The following is a 19847-nucleotide window of genomic DNA, read 5'->3' as shown; positions in this document are numbered from 1 at the left end:
AACACACACACACTCACAAAATATATAATTACATTTCCTCCCAAATAAGTGGCGTTGTGGCACTAACTGATGGTTGTATGGGGAAGTTGTTTATGGCTCTAACAGTTCCTAAGTGTCAAAGAAAATGAAACAAAATGAATGAAAGCATAACAAAACAAAATATAGTTCTCCCATCTTATTCATCTAATTGGACTGTAATGTACAGTGCCTTGCGGAAGTATTCGGCCCCCTTGAACTTTGCGACCTTTTGCCACATTTCAGGCTTCAAACATAAAGATATAAAACTGTATTTTTTTGTGAAGAATCAACAACAAGTGGGACACAATCATGAAGTGGAACGACATTTATTGGATATTTCAAACTTTTTTAACAAATCAAAAACTGAAAAATTGGGCGAATACCTTTCCAAATCAGCACAAGCATCACAAAATCAGATATAGCGATAAAATAAACCACTTACCTTTGAAGATCTTCCTCTGTTTGCAATCCCAAGGGTCCCAGCTACACAATGATTGGTCGTTTTGTTCGATATAGTCCTTCTTTATATCCCAAAAATATCGGCTTGATTCAGTAATCCACCTGTTCAACATGCATACGATTCCAAAAAGTTACCGCTAAAGTTCGTCCAAACAAGTGAAGCGAGGTTCCTAATAAATGTTCAGGTATTCTAATATCTAAATAAACAATACAATTTAAGACAGAGAATAGCGTGTTCAATAGAGAAGATAAATAGTGAAGAGTGCGCAACATGACTACTTTTCTATTCAATGCTACAAATTATATGCATATCCTAGCTTCTGGGTCTGAGTAACAGGAAGTTTACTTTGGGCACGTCATTCATCCGAACTTCCGAACACTGCTCCCTAGTCCTAAGAGGTTTTTATGTGATCCTAGGATAAATCCTCATTGAATGTTCCTTTGTACATGTGCGTTTATGCTTACCCAAGCGTGCATGCCAAGGGAAGAAAACCAAGTATCCTCGTAGACTACAACTTGTTCAGAATGAGTCTGAAGTAATCAGGTGATTTTCAGGTCAATGTCTGGAGGTCAGTCAGAATAGGTGTTGATGGAGTCTGTAGTGGTTTTACTACAAGTCAATGAGCGAAATGACAAACTGAGAATCCGAGATCAATGAAAACGACCTCTTCTTGAATCCATCAATAGCCAATGTCTAGTTGTGTGGAGACACATTAGGCTACAATATGAGGAGGAAATTGCTTTCAGTTTCACTGATTCACCCAAAGATGCGCATCTCACTCGCTGGTGATGGCCTATGCGCTCGTGCCAAACGCCACTCTCCTGTTTTACTTTGTACTTTGTAAAAGTTGGAAGTTGATCAAATATTTTGGTAACAGCTGACAAATTAGATTATTCTCTTTTTAGCAAGAACCATTTGCTTTCCGACCTGTGTTTTTCCGCGATTGTAGGCATTTTAAATATTGCGAAAGGCCAGTTTTGTCTGCATACTGTTTGTTCACTAACATGTTCACCGCGCATCCCCGACTGTAGACTATGCCTTGTATTGGGCTACACTCTAATAGGCTATTATTGAAAATAAGCCATTTATCCTCTGTGGCTGAAGTTTAGGCGTTGTTATAGTGTAGAAGGCTATTCTGAATTATTACATGTATTTCTGAACAGACAGCAGTAACTCTATAACTTTGGCACATTTATTTAAATTTCTCATGCGTGCTGCAGCTCCTCCAGAACCCTTCGCGTGGCTGTGATTCTATAAGAGGAAACATGATGAACTCGTCACATCAACGTTTATTTGTCACGTGCACAGGATACAGGGTGTAAACGGTTCCTCTTCCTTTATTCTCCCGCACCCCCTGTATCTCTCACCAAACTAGAATGAGATTCACTTTCTATGATCTCTCTCTCTCTCTGCTCTGATAGACATGAGCCTGCAACTCTCATCTCTCCAGCGCAGGAGACGTTGGATGACGTTGATGACGTTGGAATTGAAGTCGAGTGGTTCAACATTAAAATGCATTTTGATTGAACACATAGTACAGCTTGAACAAGGCGACGGTCGGTGGAAGTCGGGCGCCACCAAGTGGACAATTATTTTAGTTCCTTGTGGCATCAACGTGTCCAGAGACAGTTTATAAAAGATAACATGTTATGTCAGTTTTATTATCTACAAATTGTTTTTCCCACCCCTATTTGATAGATTCTTATTCCAATTTAGCTGTAAATCTGGTTTGAACTCAATAAGGATTTGTCTCGTTTCCGATTGGAGGGCGGATGTCCACGTCACTTTGGAACCTTCCAATATGTTACATTGTAACAGTGAAAAGTGTCTTTTCCCGACGTTGATCAAATCCCAGTCTATGTCACCATTCATTTAAATAGCATCATCTTTGATATTTGTTGTAAAGTGTACAGAGCTCATTTTGGTGTAACCGTTACCGGATTTGACGTGTCTGAGAACGGCACCTTCCTCCCGAAAGCATTGCGGTATCGCTTCTCGGCCTTTTGGCTAAGATCAAGTGTAGTTTCTGTTCTTATCAGTTTAATATCTGATACGTCCCCTATCTGGGGACCATATATTAAATTGTTTTTTGGAATAGGGAGGTGGAATAGGGGCTTGCTCCGTCCACTCCACGCATCGACTTGGTATTGCAGTATCTCCAGGAAAGGTGCACCCCCTGCCGTTGTAAAGGAAAAGTAGACTAAGTTAACCAGATGGTTCTTTTATCAGAATCATGATGCGTTTAAGTAAATCTATGTCAATGATGCCTCGACAGTGGTGGTCAAGTCAGTCACCCAATTAATCTAAGAAAGTTATATTTGTCACATGCGCCGAATACAACTTTACCGTAATATTTTACTTACAATTCCTTAACCAACAATGCAGTTTTAAGAACATTTAAAAAAGTAACAATAACAATAACGAGTCAATGTGAGGGGGTACAGGTTAGTCATTATATTGACTATGACAACTGATAGGAATGGTGAGTTGATCATCATCAACGTTTATTTGTCACGTGCACAGGATACAGGGTGTAAACGGTACAGTGAAGTGTTTACGTGCATCATATATACACATTACAATACAATACGCCCGGTCTCGGAAGCTAAGCAAGGTCAGGCCTGGTTAGTCCTAGGATGGGAGACTGCCTGGGAATACCAGGTGCTGTCAGCATTTCTGTCCCTCATGGCACCTGTACTCTTAAACTATTTAAATCAGGGAACAACGGTCTAAACCATTCGGTTTTTTTGGAACAAGGTTGTCAAAACAGCGTCCATAAAACAGAGAGAGCTGTTGCAAAACAGTACATGGATTTTCAAAATGTAGTTGTCTTTTTAAAACGTAAAATGCATTCATCAAAATTATATTATACCGTTCAAATTGCAAATACATTCATCGAAAGAACACGACTGCTTGCAAAAAAAGATTAACGCGACTATACTTGTCTCTTGAGTCCAAGCAGACAAAACAGAAAGTTAGTTTGTATTTTCAAAATCCGAGTAGATACATACAAACAAATAGTGCTGGTGCATGAACTCTAAAACATCACGTGGTTCATCAGTAGCTATGGGAAATGTAGTTCTTTTCACACTGATCTACAATAGAAAAGTAAACTGAATAGTGCTGGTGCATGAACTCTAAAACATTCACGTGGTTCATCAGTAGCTATGGGAAATGTAGTTCTTTTCACACTGATCTACAATAGAAAAGTAAACTGAATAGTGCTGGTGCATGAACTCTAAAACATCACGTGGTTCATCAGTAGCTATGGGAAATGTAGTTCTTTTCACACTGATCTACAATAGACAAGTAAACTGAATAGTGCTGGTGCATGAAAACGTCATTTGAATCATCTAGGCCTATTTTGAACATTAAAGGACTTTGTTGCATAAAATCATTTTAGAAGGAAAATGTACTATACAGTAAATAGGTCACAATAATGAGAATATTCCTCAGAAGAAGTAAGCACCATGGTGTTAAAGCTGGCCAAGTTGAAATGGCTGAGAGAAAGAAGGAGGAGCGTGAGGAGAGAGGACAAAGAGAGAGGCAAGATGCCTGGTACAGTTTATAGATGTAGTGTGAGCATATTTCCTCTGAGTGTGTATATTCTATTCATAGCTATGCCAGCCTGTCTGTTCCAAAGCTCCATTGGCTGGCTTGCATATTCTCTTGTATATCTTGGCATTAAGGGAGGCATGTCCTGTGATTCACACTGCCAACATTGGGCAGTAGAATCTTTATTCATTTACCAGTGTCGAAGCCTGGCAAACAATCCCCTCTAAAAAAATAAGCTTGCATTTAAAAATATTTAAAAAATGTAGTAGAAGGGCCAACACCCAAAAAAAGCCTTTTCAAGTCAACTGGTACCAACACTCTTCATGTTGTTAGCTGAACCTCAGTCTAGATTGAGACTTCCAGGATCTCTCCATGTCCATCTTTAGCCTACCTGCCATTACAAAACAGAAGAAAAACTGGTATTAAAGGATTGGAATAGACACAGCTCATCTCCTCAAAGGGGAAAAGTGTACTCAGACAAATAAATGACCTGTTGAGAGAAACAGGAAACATTCCAACAACAAGTGGGTGATATGTGGCCTACATAAACCAGATCCAGCCATTCATGTAGTCGGAGACATTAAAAAGCCTTTATGTTTCGGGCTGCATCATTTAACGGTTCTAACTCAAAACAAATTACCTACAAGTGGGGAGAACAAGTATTTGATAACCTGCAAAATTGGCAGTGTTTCCTACTTACAAAGCATGTAGAGGTCTGTCATTTGTATCATAGGTACACTTCCACTGTGAGAGACGGAATCTAAAACAAAAATCCAGAAAATCACATTGTATGATTTGAGTAATTTATTTGCATTTTATTGCATAAGTATTTGATCACCTACCAACCAGTAAGAATTCCAACTCTCACAGACCTGTTAGTTTTTCTTTAAGAAGCCTCCTGTTCTCCACTCATTACCTGTATAAAAGACACCTGTCCACACACTCAATCAAACAGACTCCAACCTCTCCACAATGGCCAAGACCAGAGATCTGTGTAAGGACATCAGGCATAAAATTGTAGACCTGCACAAGGCTGGGATGGGCTACAGGACAATAGGCAAGCAGCTTGGTGAGATGGCAACAACTGTTGGCGCAGTTATTAGAAAATGGAAGAAGTTCAAGATGACGGTCAATCACCCTCGGTCTGGGGCTCCATGCAAGATCTCACCTCGTGGGGCATCAATGATCATGAGGAAGGTGAGGGATCAGCCCAGAACTACAAGGCAGGACCTGGTCATTGACCTGAAGCTGGGACCACAGTCTCAAAGAAAACCATTTGTAACACACTACGCCGTCATTGATTCAAATCCTGCAGCGCACGCAAGGTCCCCCTGCTCAAGCCAGCGCATGTCCAGGCCCGTCTGAAGTTTGCCAATGACCATCTGGATGATCCAGAGGAGGGATGGGAGAAGGTCATGTGGTCTGATGAGACAAAAATAGAGCTTAATGGTCTAAACTCCACTTGCCGTGTTTGGAGGAAGAAGGATGAGTACAACCCCAAGAACACCATCCCAACCGTGAAGCATGGAGGTGGAAACATCATTCTTTGGGGATGCTTTTCTGCAAAGGGGACAGGACGACTGTACCGTATTGAGGGGAGGATGGATGGGGCCATGTATCGCAAAATCTTGGCCAACAACCTCCTTCCCTCAGTAAGAGCATTGAAGATGGGTCGTGGCTGGGTCTTCCAGCATGACAACGACCCGAAACACACAGCCAGGGCAACTAAGGAGTGGCTCCGTAAGAAGCATCTCAAGGTCCTGGAGTGGCCTAGCCAGTCTCCAGACCTGAACCCAATAGAAAATCTTTGGAGGGAGCTGAAAGTCCGTATTGCCCCGCGACAGCCATGAAACCTGAAGGATCTGGATAAGGTCTGTATGGAGGAGTGGGCCAAAATCCCTGCTGCAGTGTGTGCAAACCTGGTCAAGGAAACGTATGATCTCTAATTGGCAAACAAAGGTTTCTGTACCAAATATTAAGTTCTGCTTTTCTGATGTATCAAATACTTATGTCATGCAATAAAATGCAAATTAATTACTTAAAAATCATACAATGTGATTTTCTGGATTTTTGTTTTAGATTCCTTCTCTCACAGTTTAAGTGTACCTATGATAAAAATTACAGACCTCTACATGCTTTGTAAGTAGGAAAACCTGCAAAATCGGCAGTGTGTCATACTTGTTCTCCCCACTGTATATGATTCATTCATTTTATTTTATATAATATCTATAAGCCAGCAAAGAATACAAGGTTAGGCCATCTTGCCTTTCTCAAAGGTGTGCCGATTCGTTGAGACTCACTTCTTGAAGTTGCAGGCAGACTGTGACATGACATAATCTGTGTTCACTGTATTGAAAATACGAGGACTAACCTTCAGCCCTCCTCCTCCTCCTCCTCCAGGTGGAGACGGTCTCATCTCTTGTTTCTCCATCTCCTTATTCTTTTTATTTCTCTCAACTGCTTGGGGGTTTTTGACGCCCCTGGAGGTTGTCTAAGAGGAGATGGAGAGGTCAGAATGGCAGCTACAGACACACGGTTGTGTCCCCACTGGCACTCTATTCCCTATATAGTGCACTACTTTAGACCAGTGCCCTATAGAACCCTATTCCCTATATAGTGCACTACTTTAGACCAGAGCCCTATAGAACCATATTCCCTATATACAGTGCACTACTTTAGACCAGGGCCCTATAGAACCATATTCCCTATATAGTGCACTATTTTAGACCAGGGCCCTATAGAACCCTATATAGTGCACTACTTTAGACCAGGGCCCTATAGAACCCTACTCCCTGTATAGTGCACTACTTTAGACCAGAGCCCTATAGAACCCTACTCCCTGTATAGTGCACTACTTTAGACCAGAGCCCTATAGAATCCTATTCCCTATACAGTGCACTACTTTAGACCAGAGCCCTATACAACCCTATTCCCTATATATAGTACACTACTTTAGACCAGAGCCCTATAGAACCCTATTCCCTATATAGTGCACTACTTTAGACCATGGCCCATAGACTTGTAACAGTATAGTCAACACTAACGTCTCTCATCATGTGTTCAGTTGAAACAAGTTAATTCATTGTCTTCCGTTCACTTCACTTCCTTGATCTTTTCAGAAATGGGTCTCTCATAACTGAGAGCTTTTACAGACAAGAGTTTTATGGGAATACAGGCCTACATGTGCATGTCATTATCTGACTAGAAATATTATGTTGAACATAATTCTGTTTGTAAGGTTAAATGCTAGATACCGAAGCGTTGCATATCAAACTGAGCTTCCTGAGAGAGGATAGTGCTCACCATTGGATAGAGCAGCCAGATGTCAGACTTCCTGAGAGAGGATAGTGCTCGCCATTGGATAGAGCAGCCAGATGTCAGACTTCCTGAGAGAGGATAGTGCTCGCCATTGGCCTGGTCCCAGATCTGTTAGAGGCATTAAGCTCCAGTATATAGTGTTGTTGTGTCAGGGAAAGCATAAGCTATAGCCTGGTCCCAGATCTGTTAGAAGCATTAAGCTCCAGTATATAGTGTTGTTGTGTCAGGGAAAGCATAAGCTATAGCCTGGTCCCAGATCTGTTAGAGGCATTAAGCTCCAGTATAAAGTGTTGTTGTGTCAGGGAAAGCATAAGTTATAGCCTGGTCCCAGATCTGTTAGAGGCATTAAGCTCCAGTATAAAGTGTTGTTGTGTCAGGGAAAGCATAAGCTATAGCCTGGTCCCAGATCTGTTAGAGGCATTAAGCTCCAGTATATAGTGTTGTTGTGTCAGGGAAAGCATAAGCTATAGCCTGGTCCCAGATCTGTTAGAGGCATTAAGCTCCAGTATATAGTGTTGTTGTGTCAGGGAAAGCATAAGCTATAGCCTGGTCCCAGATCTGTTAGAGGCATTAAGCTCCAGTATATAGTGTTGTTGTGTCAGGGAAAGCATAAGCTATAGCCTGGTCCCAGATCTGTTAGAGGCATTAAGCTCCAGTATATAGTGTTGTTGTGTCAGGGAAAGCATAAGCTATAGCCTGGTCCCAGATCTGTTAGAGGCATTAAGCTCCAGTATATAGTGTTGTTGTGTCAGGGAAAGCATAAGTTATAGCCTGGTCCCAGATCTGTTAGAGGCATTAAGCTCCAGTATATAGTGTTGTTGTGTCAGGGAAAGCATAAGCTATAGCCTGGTCCCAGATCTGTTAGAGGCATTAAGCTCCAGTATAAAGTGTTGTTGTGTCAGGGAAAGCATAAGCTATAGCCTGGTTCCAGATCTCTTTGTGCCATCTTGCCAACTCCTGTGGTCAAAGGAATGACAATAACCATTGGAGCTGGCAAGACAGCACAAACAGATTGGGAACTAGGGTAAGGAACGTTTTTAAAAGGTTAAGACAGAATGACAAAGTGTGCAGCGTCAGAAGTGAGAGGTGGGTGGTGTGGGAGGTGGGAGGAAATACCAGCCAGGTCAAGACATTGAGAACATGGTCTTCATACTCACCTCGATGCTTTAGTAGGCCGACATGCTTTATGGGTTGGATACAATTGGCTTTGACTGAAGAATTTCTGTATAACAGTAAAAATACCCACCAGTCTTATGAGGAGCTACTAAACATTATGATTGAAGAGACATTAGTAGCCTTGCAACAACAGGGTACAAACACCATAAATTGGATTTCTAGATTGGATTTCTTGGTTCAAGGCTCGTTATATAGGCTAACCTTTTCACACTACTGAGCCGAATCAAGCTGCAGTGTGCTGACCTGGTTACACGGCACATCTACCGTACAGATGTAGGATCTTAATATGAGACAGTTTGCTACAGCCCGAACTTAATCATGCAGCAACAGGAAATGTGAATTATTATGTGTATTATAATTTATTTTTTTGTAGGAGTTGATACATTTTTCGTAAGGGAATAATCGAGTCTGAAATTTCACAGCGAAAATTACAAACTTCACAATACTTTTTAAATCTCAAAATACACTGCAAGTTTTAAATGACCTGCATTGCAGGACAGTTCTCCTGCAACAGGGTGATCACAGTAAGATCCTACATCTGTAGCTGCTGGAACCGTGCTGGGAAAGGATTGGAGCCAGCACAGTAGGATTTTTCGGTCAGTTAACACGACAGTGTAAAAAGGATAGCCTTCTCTCTTCTCCCAGCAGACTCAGTAAGCTCTTCTACGCTATACGAATAACAAGACTTGGAGAGTGGCTGGCTGCTGAGATTAACTAGTAGAGTTGAGATGATAAACCATACCGATCACTTATCACAGGCATTTTGCAGATATCGTTCATTACGATAAGTAGCCTATACTAGAGAAATGTGTTTGAAATGAAATATGACTGATTGTTAATGGAACAATTAATGGCTACAACCATCCAACTAGTAGTAGTTTAAAATGTTTTTGTTATAAACTTTATCGTTATTGCATCAATTCAGGCAATTTATCCCAATATGGATTTTTGTCCGTATCGCCCAGCTCTACTGACTGTTCAGTGGTTGTCTACAGTATGCCACTTAGAAGACACCCATCCAAGCTAAATGACTCTTGGTACAGTGGTGTACAGGATCCCTGTGGGAACTGAACCCACAACCTCACCACACCCTAATCCAACTGAGCCACACAGGACCACCATGTGTAGGCTATATAGGACTGGTTTCCTGGACACAGATTAATCCTAGTCCTGGTCTAAAAAAAAGAAAAGTTTAACGGTGAATCTCCATGGAAAATGCTTTTCAGTCCTGGACTAGGCTTAATCTGTGTCCGCCCGTCGCTGTACCAGTGTAAGCCTACCTTATATGGTTGTCATAAAAACTGGTCCAAAACAGTCATACATACCTCTTTCTGTCTCTGCTCAGCTGTCTCTGTCAGCTGACTTCTCCTTGTCTCCTGGGAAGGAAGCGGAACATGATGTTGAGTATAAGGAAAAAAATAATAATAATGTTAATGAAATTCATGAGAAAAAATATATATTAAACGAGAGACCTGAAGAGCAGAGATCTGAATGGGAACGTATAAATCTGATTGTTTTGGTGTTTGTTGGTTATGCTGTTTTATGTTACATTGTTTCATTTTGGAATCCAACTATATGTACAATTTGTTTACGATGTTGACCTGAAACATGGACAATAGTGTATATAAATATATAAAGTGTAACTCGCTAGTTACCGCCAGCACCCAAGCTAATAATGAACCTAGCTACTGTAACTAGTTACTTACTCGATCTGGTGTGGGGGACAAGTCGTTTCCAGATCCACCATGGCACGGTAAACACATCCCCATATTTGAGTAAGGAAATCAAAATGTTTACTTTCAGTGTTGAATGTTTGTTGACTAGATTGAGCTACTTAACGTTAGTTCGCTACATCTAGAAGAACCCAGCAGGCGAAATGGGCTAGTTAAGTTAGTTAGTTAGTCTTGTGCACATCGACAGAAAGTGTCTACCCACTCTGCTTTTGATAAATCTACGCGCTAACTAACTATAAGCACTTGATATATTTTCTCTCCATCTAACCACTTGTTGAAACGACGGGGTCATTTGGAAAAACGGCCACTTGAAAGACAGGGTAGGGGGGGAAGACTTCGCCAATGTAAACACAGAATATGAGCTGTGTTCAAGAACAAATAAGAACTCAGACGGGCTTGTTATTCTTCTATGATATAACGGGGGTCCGCAAACAAACGTTAAAAGGTGTTTGACCCCCACCTATTGTGCTGGAGTGTCTGGTCAATCACAACATTTCTAAATCCTCCTACCTAACTCAGTACTTCTGAGAAAAAAGAAGTAAAAAAGAGCCCTACTAACTTCTACAAAAAACCTCCCTCATCCCCCTTCCAAACCTCTCCAACCCTTCAGTCTTTCCCTCTCTTCAACATACTTACAACAATACATGCTCCATCGTTTCATTGACCATACACTCCAGACACAAACCATTCACATGTTGCCAACCAGATGTAATGACCAGTTCAATGTAAAAAAAAAAATCATTTAACTAGGCAAGTCAGTTAAGAACAAATTCTTATTTACAATGACGGCCTACTGGGGAACAGTGGGTTAACTGTCTTGTTCAGGGGTAGAACAACAGATTTTTACCTTGTCAGCTCAGGGGTTTGATCTAGCAACCTTTCAGTTACTGGCCCAACACTGTCCTAGGCGCAGTCGAGAAAACACCACCTCTTCCTTCCTAATCTGACCTTAGAATCTTGGTCCACCAACCTTTCTTGGAGGGCATATAAATGCCGGCCCTTGGGCTCCAAATCCAATTTCTTCTGCCACACATCTATCAAAATTGCTCTGATCTTACATTTGGCCTCACCTCTACCCAGTGGAACACTAATATCAATTATATCTAGTTTTAAAGCTCTTTTGGCTAACTGGTCTACAATTTTATTCCCAAATGTATTGGGACCCAACAGTATCTCACTACTACACCCAGTCTCTCCATTCTCCATGATAACATGAATACCTCCAATAGTAGGTCACTCCTATTAGATTGACCAGGTGATAAACTATTTGATACAGACAGAGAATATGATCATACTATAATTCTACACAGGTTGTACGTCCTCCACCCACTGGAGGGCAACTAGGGTGGCAGGCAGTTAGTGGTTAAGAGTGTTGGGCCAGTAACCGAATGGTTGCTGGTTTGAATCTTCAAGCCGACTAGGTGGAAAATCTTATGTGCCTTTAACCCCAATTACTCCTGTAAGTTGCTTTGCTAAATGGTAGCCTAGTGATTAGTGTTGGACTAGTAACCGGAAGGTTGCAAGTTCAAGCCCCCGAGCTGATTAAAAAAATTATTATTAAAGGACTCAAATGTAAATGTTTTGCCAACAGTTCAACTGAGTATACTGACAGATCATCTGTCTTCTGCACATCAAATTCAGGAATGTAAATGTGCACCCACTATCTGGGTCCTTGGATCCATCTGTGAAAAGTGGTAAAAATGCATAAAAAAAACCTTCTACCAATATAATTGTCAACCAGTTTCACTATATCACTGACTTCTGACCAATCTTTCCTTTTCTCTACCAAGGTTAGATCAACAACGGGATTTGGGGAGTAACCATGGAGGAACAGACCTTCATCACCACGGAAGGGCCAACCTCCAACCTCTCTCATCAGCAGGTTTTTCCAACTGTCCAACCAAAACCACTGCATAGTGTGTTCTGAATATATTTGTGAACCGTTTTGCGGCTTTGCGATCTGAAACACAACCCCTTTGTAGTCTGCCATGTGCGATCGAAGCTGCCGCCCCGTGACCACGAGTCACCAGTTTGCCGTCAGCAACACACACACACAAAAAAAGTACTTCCGCAGTACGGGAGTTAAGAAACGTTCAAAATAAAAGTCCCCGAAGTAATATTAGAAAAATGTGTATTTATTCATGATATATGAACAACTATTGTCTAAACATTAACAATGATTCATATTTATATTCATATATTCATATTTAAGTTGCATTTGTTTTTTAAAATATGTTCTAAGGTCAAATTAATGTCCCCAATGCGAATCATCGCAAATGGAATACATATCTGCTAAATAGAGCAACAAATATTCTGGGTGCCTCAGTAAAAGTATTGTAGGAAATACTCAGGGGTGTCTGTAGAATGTATATATCGGAGTCATGTCATGGGGTTCTGAATAATACAGAGTTTTGCCACTATGTATTACATATACAGTGATTTGTGTCGTGGTCAATGGGAATGGGTGGAGAAAGGCTAGCAACAATCTGTTATTCCGTATTAATCGTTTTTCCTGTACAGTGCTATGTTTGTACCGTATAGTTTCCAGGCATCCCATTTTAAGCTGTTTGACCACAGTAAAAATCCAGCAACATTTCCTATGACCTAGCATTTTGTTTAAAATGATTTGTATTTTAGGGACTCTAGTGAGTAGACTGGACTAGGGACTCTAGTGAGTAGACTAAACCTGGGTTTTATGGACACACAATCAACCTTTTTTCCTGTAAAGTGCAATTTGTTTGTGCCATGTTTTTTATTATTTAAATCTGTATGTATTTGTATATATATTTTTTTTTTACCAGTAGGCTATGTTCTTGACATTAATTTACTTCAACTCCAACCTTTCCTCAATGTGCTAAACCTTATAATGTTATCTATCTTATATAATGTAGTATTTGTCTTTCGTTTAGAATTTTCCCACTTGTAGTTATATTTTTTTACATCATTTTAACATTATGCACTATTCAAAGCTGCAAAAAAATATTAGTTCACACATAGCGTCATACCGCCGACTTTTATTTTGAAGGCAAAATTCTGCGCGTCTATGCAGGTGTTGTGAGATCTGATAATCTGTGTCGAACTGCAAAAATAAGTATTGGAACACCAGTGTTTTCATGCAGTTGGGATGGGTGTCCAGCAAATAGAATATTATTGATTTCATTATCATAGCCCAAAAAAACGACTCCACTGTCCGTTTTTTAAATTATTTTTAGTTTCTCTCATGGAACGTCATCCCTTTGCTGCATGATTTGGGGTTTAAGAGAGCATAGGAGGGGCATGTGACCTGTTCCTTCAAAATCAATAAAAAAGGACATGTATAATGAAAAAAAATACACTCTTCTGTACTACTGTTGCCTACATGTTATTTACAAAAGTATATCCTGGACAAGATCATTTCAGATGGATAGACTTCACAGCTATGCATCTTTATGTGTGTAATCCATTGACATGTACATGTAAATCAAGAGATCTGTACAGACTTGTATAGTATATGTAAATATTCCTGTAAATGAGATGATTTGAAATATAGCCTATGATCACATTTTGTCATCTTTGATTAGCCCTGTTCAGTTAAGTAGGCTAGTATTTTCTCCACAGATTTCACCACTTCACCAATCAATAATCAATAGGCGTTTTATTATGTAATGCTGTCAGACCCATAACCAATCGAATTTCAAACCCCACCCATGAATACCGCTATGCTGAACATGTCAAAGGCCAGTGCGTCAATGTCCTCCGTTTCGGGGAACCATATTTAATTTCATGTGTATCAGTTAGCCTAATGGCGTCATTTCTCCGAGGTTAGGCTACCGGAATTGCGTCATGAATATTCAAATTCGGTTTCATTCAGTGGATCCCGGACTCGAACTCTCCTCAACGCCGACAGGTAGGGCTACCACCAACTTCACTTTTAAAATACTTTCTTTTTGGAATAATTATAAAGGGGTTATCTTCCGCTTCAATGGCACGGGGATAGCCTTTTTTTGTCTGACATAAGTTTTCCTAAAAAAGCGAAGCGACTCTCGTGTTGACTCTACCGTTTCCATTTCTCATGAATTAGATTTCAGCCACTATAATTTCGATGATCACAAATTATTTCGGAGGCACAATGCAGCGCGGTGCTATTAATTTGGAATGTTACGCGCTAGCCTAATAATACACAATACATGTCAAAAGTTTGGACACCTACTCATTCATGGGTTTCTCTTTTTTTTAAAAACTATTTTCTACATTGTAGAATAATAGTGAAGACATGAAATACCACAAATGGAATCATGTAGTAACCAAAAAAAATGTTAAACACATCAAAATCTATTTGAGATTCTTCTAAATCGCCACCCTTTGCTTTGATGACAGCTTTGCACACTCAGCATTCTCTTAACCAGCTTCACGAGGGAGTCACCTGGAATGCATTCCAATTAACAGGTGTGCCTTCTTAAAAGTGAATTTGTGAAATTTATTTCCTTCTTAATGTGTTTGAGCCAATCAGTTGTGTTGTGACAAGGTAGGGATGGTATACAGAAGATAGCCCTATTTGGTAAAAGATCAAGTCCATATTATGGCAAGAACAGTTTAAATAAGCAAAGAGAAAAGACAGTCCATCATTACTTTAAGACATGAAGGTCAGTCAATACTGAACATTTCAGGAACTTTGAAAGTTTCTTCAAGTGCAGTTGCAAACACCATCAAGCGCTGTGATGAAACTGGCTCTCATGAGGACCACCACAGGAAAGAAAGACCCAGAGTTACCTCTGCTGCAGAGGATCAGTTCATTAGAGTTACCAGCTTCAGAAATTGCAGCCCAAATAAATGCTTCACAGAGTTCAAGTAACTGACACATCTCAACATCAACTGTTCAGAGGAGACTGCGTGAATCAGGCCTTCGTGGTCAAATTGCTGCAAAGAAACCACTACTAAAGGACACCAATAAGAAGACTTGATTGGGCCAAGAAACACGAGCAATGGACATTAGAACAGTGGATCTGTCGTTTGGTCGGATGAATCCAAATTTGAGATTTTTGGTCCCAAACAACAATGTATTTTTTTGTGAGACGCATAGTAGGTGTGCGGATGATCTCTGCATGTGTAGCGATACGCCATCCCATATGGTTTACGCTTAGTGGGACTATCATTTGTTTTTCAACCGGACAATGACCCAACACACCTCTAGACTGTGTAAGTGTAACAGTTCCGTAACTACAGACGCTGGGAGATGGGATGCGAGTACCGGGTTCGGATGTAATAAATAATAGACATGAAACAAAGCATCTGGACAAGAGAAACAAAAACAACATCAATGCAGACATAGGAATGAAACTGAGGAAGTGACAGATATTGGGTTGGCACTTTCAATGATGTGATGGAGTCCACTGAAGTGCTGGTGTGCGTAATGATGAGCAGCCTGGTGACCTCGAGCTCCAGAGAGGGGGAGCAGACGTGACAGTAATGGATATTTGACCAAGAAGGAGAGTGATGGAGTGCTGCATCAGATGACCTGGCCTCCACAATCACCTGACCTCAACCCAATTGAGATGGTTTGGGATGAGTTGGACCGCAGTGTGAAGGAAAAGCAGCCAACAAGTGCTCAGCATATGTGGGAACTCCTTCAAGGCTGTTGGAAAAGCATTTCAGGTGAAGCTGGTTGAGCTGGTTGAGAGAATGCCAAGAGTGCAAAACTGTCATCAAGGCAAAGGGTGGTTACTTTGATTTGTTTAACACTTTTCTGGTTACCACATGATTCCATATGTGTTATTTCATAGTTTTGACGTCTTCACTATTATTCTATAATGTCGAAAAATAGTAAAAAATAAAGAAAAACCCTGGAATGAGGAGGTGTGTCCAAACGTTTGACTGGTACTGTACATGAATGTCAATCTATTTCCAATAATAACAAATATATAATTTGCACTTTATTTGACCATGCAAACAGTAATTGGGAAATTGTTTAGACTACATCTTTCCCCCTTTTATTTCTCCCCTTCAATATATTCATATGCATTCACACTACACAAAACGCTGGGTTGTTTGGATGACTGGTGGTTGCAGGCGTTGGGTCAGTTAGTTGGTTTAGCACGGTTGGATTGTTAAAGGTTATTGATGCTGCGTTAATTCTCCAAATCCAGAAGGTCAAAGTGATCAGGCAAACTTGTCAATGAGGATTGTTGCAGCTGTTTAGCAAGTCTAGCAGCGCGTGCAGCCAGCGCTGAATGGAATTGCTTTTTGCTGGACAAATGGGAAAGGCATTGTGGCTGACCAAAAACTGTAAGTAAAAAGCTAGCTAGCTAACATGACTAATGATCCATTCAGGTTAAATAGACCTAGCTATCATAATTACATATTTTCTCAGTCATTGAGTAATTAAAACTCGTTTTTCAACCACTCCACAAATTTCTTGTTAACAAGCTATAGTTTCGGCAAGTCGGTTGGGACATATACATTGTGCATGACACAAGTCATTTTTCCAACAACTTTTTACAGACAGATTATTTCACTTAGAATTCACAATTCCAGTGGGTCAGAAGTTCACATACACTAAGTTGACTGTGCCTTTCAAACAGCTTGGAAAATTCCAGAAAATGATGTCATGGCTTTAGAAGCTTCTGATAGGCTAATTTGAGTCAATTGGAGGTGTACCAGTAGATGTATTTCAAGGCCTACCTTCAAACTCAGTGCCTCTTTGCTTGACATCATGGGAAAATCAAAAGAAATCCGGCAAGACCTCAGGAAAATAAATTGTAGACCTCCACAAGTCTGGTTCATCCTTGGGATCAATTTCCAAATGCCTGAAGGTACCACATTCATCTGTACAAACAATAGTATGCAGTATAAACACCATGGGACCACATAGCCGTTATACCGCTCAGGAAGGAGACGCGTTCTGTCTCCTAGAGATGAACGTACTTTGGTGCGAAAGTGAAAATCAATCCCAGAACAACAGCAAAGGACCTTGTGAAGATGCTGGAGGAAACGGGTACAAAAGTATCTATATCCACAGTAAAAATGAGTCCTATATCGACATAACCTGAAAGGCCGCTCAGAAAGGAAGAAGCCACTGCTCCAAAACCGCCATAAAAAAGCCAGACTACAGTTTGCAACTGCACATGGGGACAAAGATCGTACTTTTTGGAGAAATGTCCTCTGGTCTGATGAAACAAAAATAGAACTATTGGCCATAATGACCATCATTATGTTTTGAGGAAAAAGGGGGAGGCTTGCAAGCCGAAGAACACCATCACAACCATGAAGCACGGGGGTGGCAGCATCATGTTGTGGGGGTGCTTTACTGCAGGAGGGACTGGTGCACTTCACAAAATAGATGGCATCTTGAGGAGGAACATTGTGTGGATACATTGAAGCAACATCCCAAGACATCAGTCAGGAAGTTAAAGCTTGGTCGCAAATTTTAGTTTAATTTATTTAACCTTTTATTTAACTAGGCAAGTCAGTTAAGAACAAATTCTTATTTTCAATGACGGCCTAGGAACAGTGGGTTAACTGCCTTGTTCAGGGGCAGAATGGCAGATTTTTACCTTGTCAGCTCAGGGATTTGATCTTTCAACCTTTTGGTTTCTTGTCCAATGCTCTAACCACTAGGCTACCTGCTGCAAATTGGTCTTCCAAATGGACAATGACCCCAAGCATACTTCCAAAGTTGTAGCAAAATGGCTTAAGGAAAACAAAGTCAAGGTATTGGTGTGGCCATCACAAAGCCCTGACCTCAATCCTATAGAACATTTGTGGGCAGAACTGAAAAAGCATGTGTAAGCAAGGAGGCCTATAAACCTGTCTCAGTTACACCAGCTCTGTCAAGAGGAATGGGCCAAAATTCACCCAACTTATTGTGGGAAGGCTACCCAAAACGTTTGACCCATGTTAAACAATTTAAAGGCAATGCTACCAAACACTAATTGAGTGTATGTAAACTTCTGACCCACTGGGTATGATGAAAGAAATGAAAGTGGAAATAAATAATTCTCTCTCCTTTTATTCTGACATTTCACAAACTTAAAATAAAGTGGTGATCCTAACTGACCTAAAACAGGAAATTCTTACTAGGATTAAATATCAGGAATTGTGAAACCGAGTATAGATGTCGGAAGTTTACAACTGTACATATTGAACTGAAGGTAGTGTCTCAAATGTGTATCCGTTTTATCTGACCTCAGATACTAAAGACAACAGAGTGTCCTGAGAGTGTTTCCACCAGTAACGAGTTGGAAAGAAGACCAGCATTGACAAGCAATGCACAAGCATTGATCAGGCTCAAGAGTCATATTGTAGCGTAAGTATACATGTTACATTTTTTATTTCACCTTTATTTAACCAGGTAGGCTAGTTGAGAACACCTTTATTTAACCAGGTAGGCTAGTTGAGAACACCTTTATTTAACCAGGTAGGCTAGTTGAGAACACCTTTATTTAACCAGGTAGGCTAGTTGAGAACACCTTTATTTAACCAGGTGGGCTAGTTGAGAACACCTTTATTTAACCAGGTAGGCTAGTTGAGAACACCTTTATTTAACCAGGTAGGCTAGTTGAGAACACCTTTATTTAACCAGGTAGGCTAGTTGAGAACACCTTTATTTAACCAGGTAGGCTAGTTGAGAACACCTTTATTTAACCAGGTAGGCTAGTTGAGAACACCTTTATTTAACCAGGTAGGCTAGTTGAGAACACCTTTATTTAACCAGGTAGGCTAGTTGAGAACACCTTTATTTAACCAGGTGGGCTAGTTGAGAACACCTTTATTTAACCAGGTAGGCTAGTTGAGAACACCTTTATTTAACCAGGTAGGCTAGTTGAGAACACCTTTATTTAACCAGGTAGGCTAGTTGAGAACACCTTTATTTAACCAGGTAGGCTAGTTGAGAACACCTTTATTTAACCAGGTAGGCTAGTTGAGAACACCTTTATTTAACCAGGTAGGCTAGTTGAGAACACCTTTATTTAACCAGGTAGGCTAGTTGAGAACACCTTTATTTAACCAGGTAGGCCAGTTGAGAACACCTTTATTTAACCAGGTAGGCTAGTTGAGAACACCTTTATTTAACCAGGTAGGCTAGTTGAGAACACCTTTATTTAACCAGGTAGGCTAGTTGAGAACACCTTTATTTAACCAGGTAGGCTAGTTGAGAACACCTTTATTTAACCAGGTAGGCTAGTTGAGAACACCTTTATTTAACCAGGTAGGCTAGTTGAGAACACCTTTATTTAACCAGGTAGGCTAGTTGAGAACACCTTTATTTAACCAGGTAGGCTAGTTGAGAACACCTTTATTTAACCAGGTAGGCTAGTTGAGAACACCTTTATTTAACCAGGTGGGCTAGTTGAGAACACCTTTATTTAACCAGGTAGGCTAGTTGAGAACACCTTTATTTAACCAGGTAGGCTAGTTGAGAACACCTTTATTTAACCAGGTAGGCTAGTTGAGAACACCTTTATTTAACCAGGTAGGCTAGTTGAGAACACCTTTATTTAACCAGGTAGGCTAGTTGAGAACACCTTTATTTAACCAGGTAGACTAGTTGAGAACACCTTTATTTAACCAGGTAGGCTAGTTGAGAACACCTTTATTTAACCAGGTAGGCT

The 19847-nt window shown here is 40.5% G+C and overlaps 2 protein-coding genes and 1 non-coding gene across 7 annotated transcripts in view; 2 read left to right on the top strand and 1 right to left on the bottom strand.

The window, feature by feature from the left end:
- The first annotated feature begins 2465 nt into the window (after positions 1 to 2465).
- LOC118944188 lies at positions 2466 to 2656 on the top strand. Its single transcript, XR_005039502.1, has one exon. It is a non-coding gene; the product is annotated as a U2 spliceosomal RNA (small nuclear RNA).
- Positions 2657 to 2955: 299 nt separating this feature from the next.
- LOC110501220 (small VCP/p97-interacting protein) lies at positions 2956 to 12352 on the bottom strand. 5 transcript variants are annotated; one of them, XR_005039287.1, is made up of 6 exons: positions 12097 to 12352; positions 10234 to 11942; positions 9853 to 9903; positions 8509 to 8573; positions 6405 to 6524; positions 2956 to 4424 (listed from the first exon to the last, which is right to left on the bottom strand). XR_005039287.1 is itself a non-coding variant. In XM_036960970.1 (5 exons), the coding sequence occupies exons 1-5, from the start codon at positions 12248 to 12250 to the stop codon at positions 4416 to 4418; spliced, it is 339 nt and encodes a 112-aa protein (XP_036816865.1). In that variant the 5' UTR covers positions 12251 to 12341; the 3' UTR covers positions 2956 to 4415. The 5 variants fall into 5 exon arrangements, 2 of the variants coding, with proteins under 2 accessions (XP_036816865.1, XP_021434250.2); XR_005039288.1 differs by having other exon boundaries at positions 10234 to 10238; positions 12097 to 12315; XR_002470188.2 differs by lacking the exon at positions 10234 to 11942 and having other exon boundaries at positions 12097 to 12313.
- Positions 12353 to 13905: 1553 nt separating this feature from the next.
- Positions 13906 to 19847, top strand: part of ano3 (anoctamin 3) — a 120966-nt gene continuing 115024 nt past the window's right edge. The window contains exons 1-3 of the mRNA XM_036960958.1: positions 13906 to 14146; positions 16383 to 16521; positions 18426 to 18541. The gene's annotated coding sequence lies outside the window, so the exon portion shown is untranslated. The remainder of the gene's footprint in view (positions 14147 to 16382; positions 16522 to 18425; positions 18542 to 19847) is intronic.

This window comes from Oncorhynchus mykiss, chromosome 2 (assembly GCF_013265735.2).
Source record: "Oncorhynchus mykiss isolate Arlee chromosome 2, USDA_OmykA_1.1, whole genome shotgun sequence".
Lineage (NCBI taxonomy): Eukaryota > Metazoa > Chordata > Actinopteri > Salmoniformes > Salmonidae > Oncorhynchus > Oncorhynchus mykiss.
Note: the sequence above shows the minus strand (reverse complement) of the source record. Positions and strands in the feature narration are given on the sequence as shown.